The sequence below is a fragment of the Penaeus monodon genome, chromosome 21, assembly GCF_015228065.2.
Source record: "Penaeus monodon isolate SGIC_2016 chromosome 21, NSTDA_Pmon_1, whole genome shotgun sequence".
NCBI classification, from domain to species: domain Eukaryota; kingdom Metazoa; phylum Arthropoda; class Malacostraca; order Decapoda; family Penaeidae; genus Penaeus; species Penaeus monodon.
Genome location: NC_051406.1, coordinates 12,109,689 through 12,110,617, shown reverse-complemented (window position 1 = coordinate 12,110,617; position 929 = coordinate 12,109,689). Strand labels below are relative to the sequence as shown.

At 39.2% G+C, this 929-nt stretch overlaps 1 protein-coding gene across 1 annotated transcript in view; it reads left to right on the top strand.

Annotated features, from left to right (window-relative positions):
* LOC119586227 overlaps positions 1–925 on the top strand; it is a 2,733-nt gene extending 1,808 nt beyond the window's left edge. Inside the window, 2 exon segments of the mRNA XM_037934930.1 lie at positions 21–122; positions 376–925. Coding sequence (XP_037790858.1) covers positions 21–122; positions 376–515 — 242 coding nt within the window. The 3' untranslated portion in view covers positions 516–925.
* The last annotated feature ends 4 nt before the right edge of the window (positions 926–929 follow it).

The window sequence follows — 929 nt, the reverse complement described above, 5'->3', positions numbered from 1 at the left end:
TTCTTCCATCTGTCTCCTAGGTTTCCCAACGGGATCTCGCCTCAGAATCATTGAATCCGAGACGATCACCAAGGAAGTGTACATCGGCGTGCTCACAGACGGAGGCATCTTGGATATACCTGGTAAAAACAGAGGGACATAAACACATTACATAACTAGCTTATTTTTGATATCTGTTTTCTAGCGCAAGTCAGTCGCTGCCTTCCAGTTAATCAAAAGAACTTAGAAATTAGTACAACATATTGAGTGTTAATGAAACCTAACTTTCCACTGACTTTCAAGTATTACTTAATACATTTCGCCCTGATGTTAAACTATGAATAATCATGTTGCTAATGACTCGTTCTGTTCTTAATTCTTGTTTTCTCCCCCCAGAGCCATTCCATTGCGACTGCCGTTTGGCCTGGCTGCGTTTGTCTCCGTATGTGAAACAGGCCCGCGTCCGTTGCCACACATCAACCCACCCAAACGACCTGGAGAACACCCCTGAGTCCAACTACAGCAACTGCAACTAAAGCGAAGATGAATCGCCGTGGAAGGCACTTTTTCCTTCTAGTTATTTAGTCTTTTTGTTTGCGTTAACTCTGTGTTCTGTTGTTTGTTTTTTCATAACGTTTTTTCTTCATAACAGTTGTCCTTTTTATAGAAATATGATTTGTATCCACATTTAAACTGAGAAACTTTAAGCCAATTCAAAAGTTAGTCTTGATATCTAGAATTCTCTGGATTAACTCGAGAAGTATTGGTGTCTTGTATAACTTGTGCTGTTGCAATTTCCTTTTAACGTTATAGTGCTATCAATGTTTTCCAAAATAATAAATTTTCAGTCAGGGAAAAGACTATTATCTGCTCACATTACCATAATGGAATGCGGTACCGCATAACCTACGCGTTATCAGTAAAATAAAAGAACCAACATACTGTCTAGG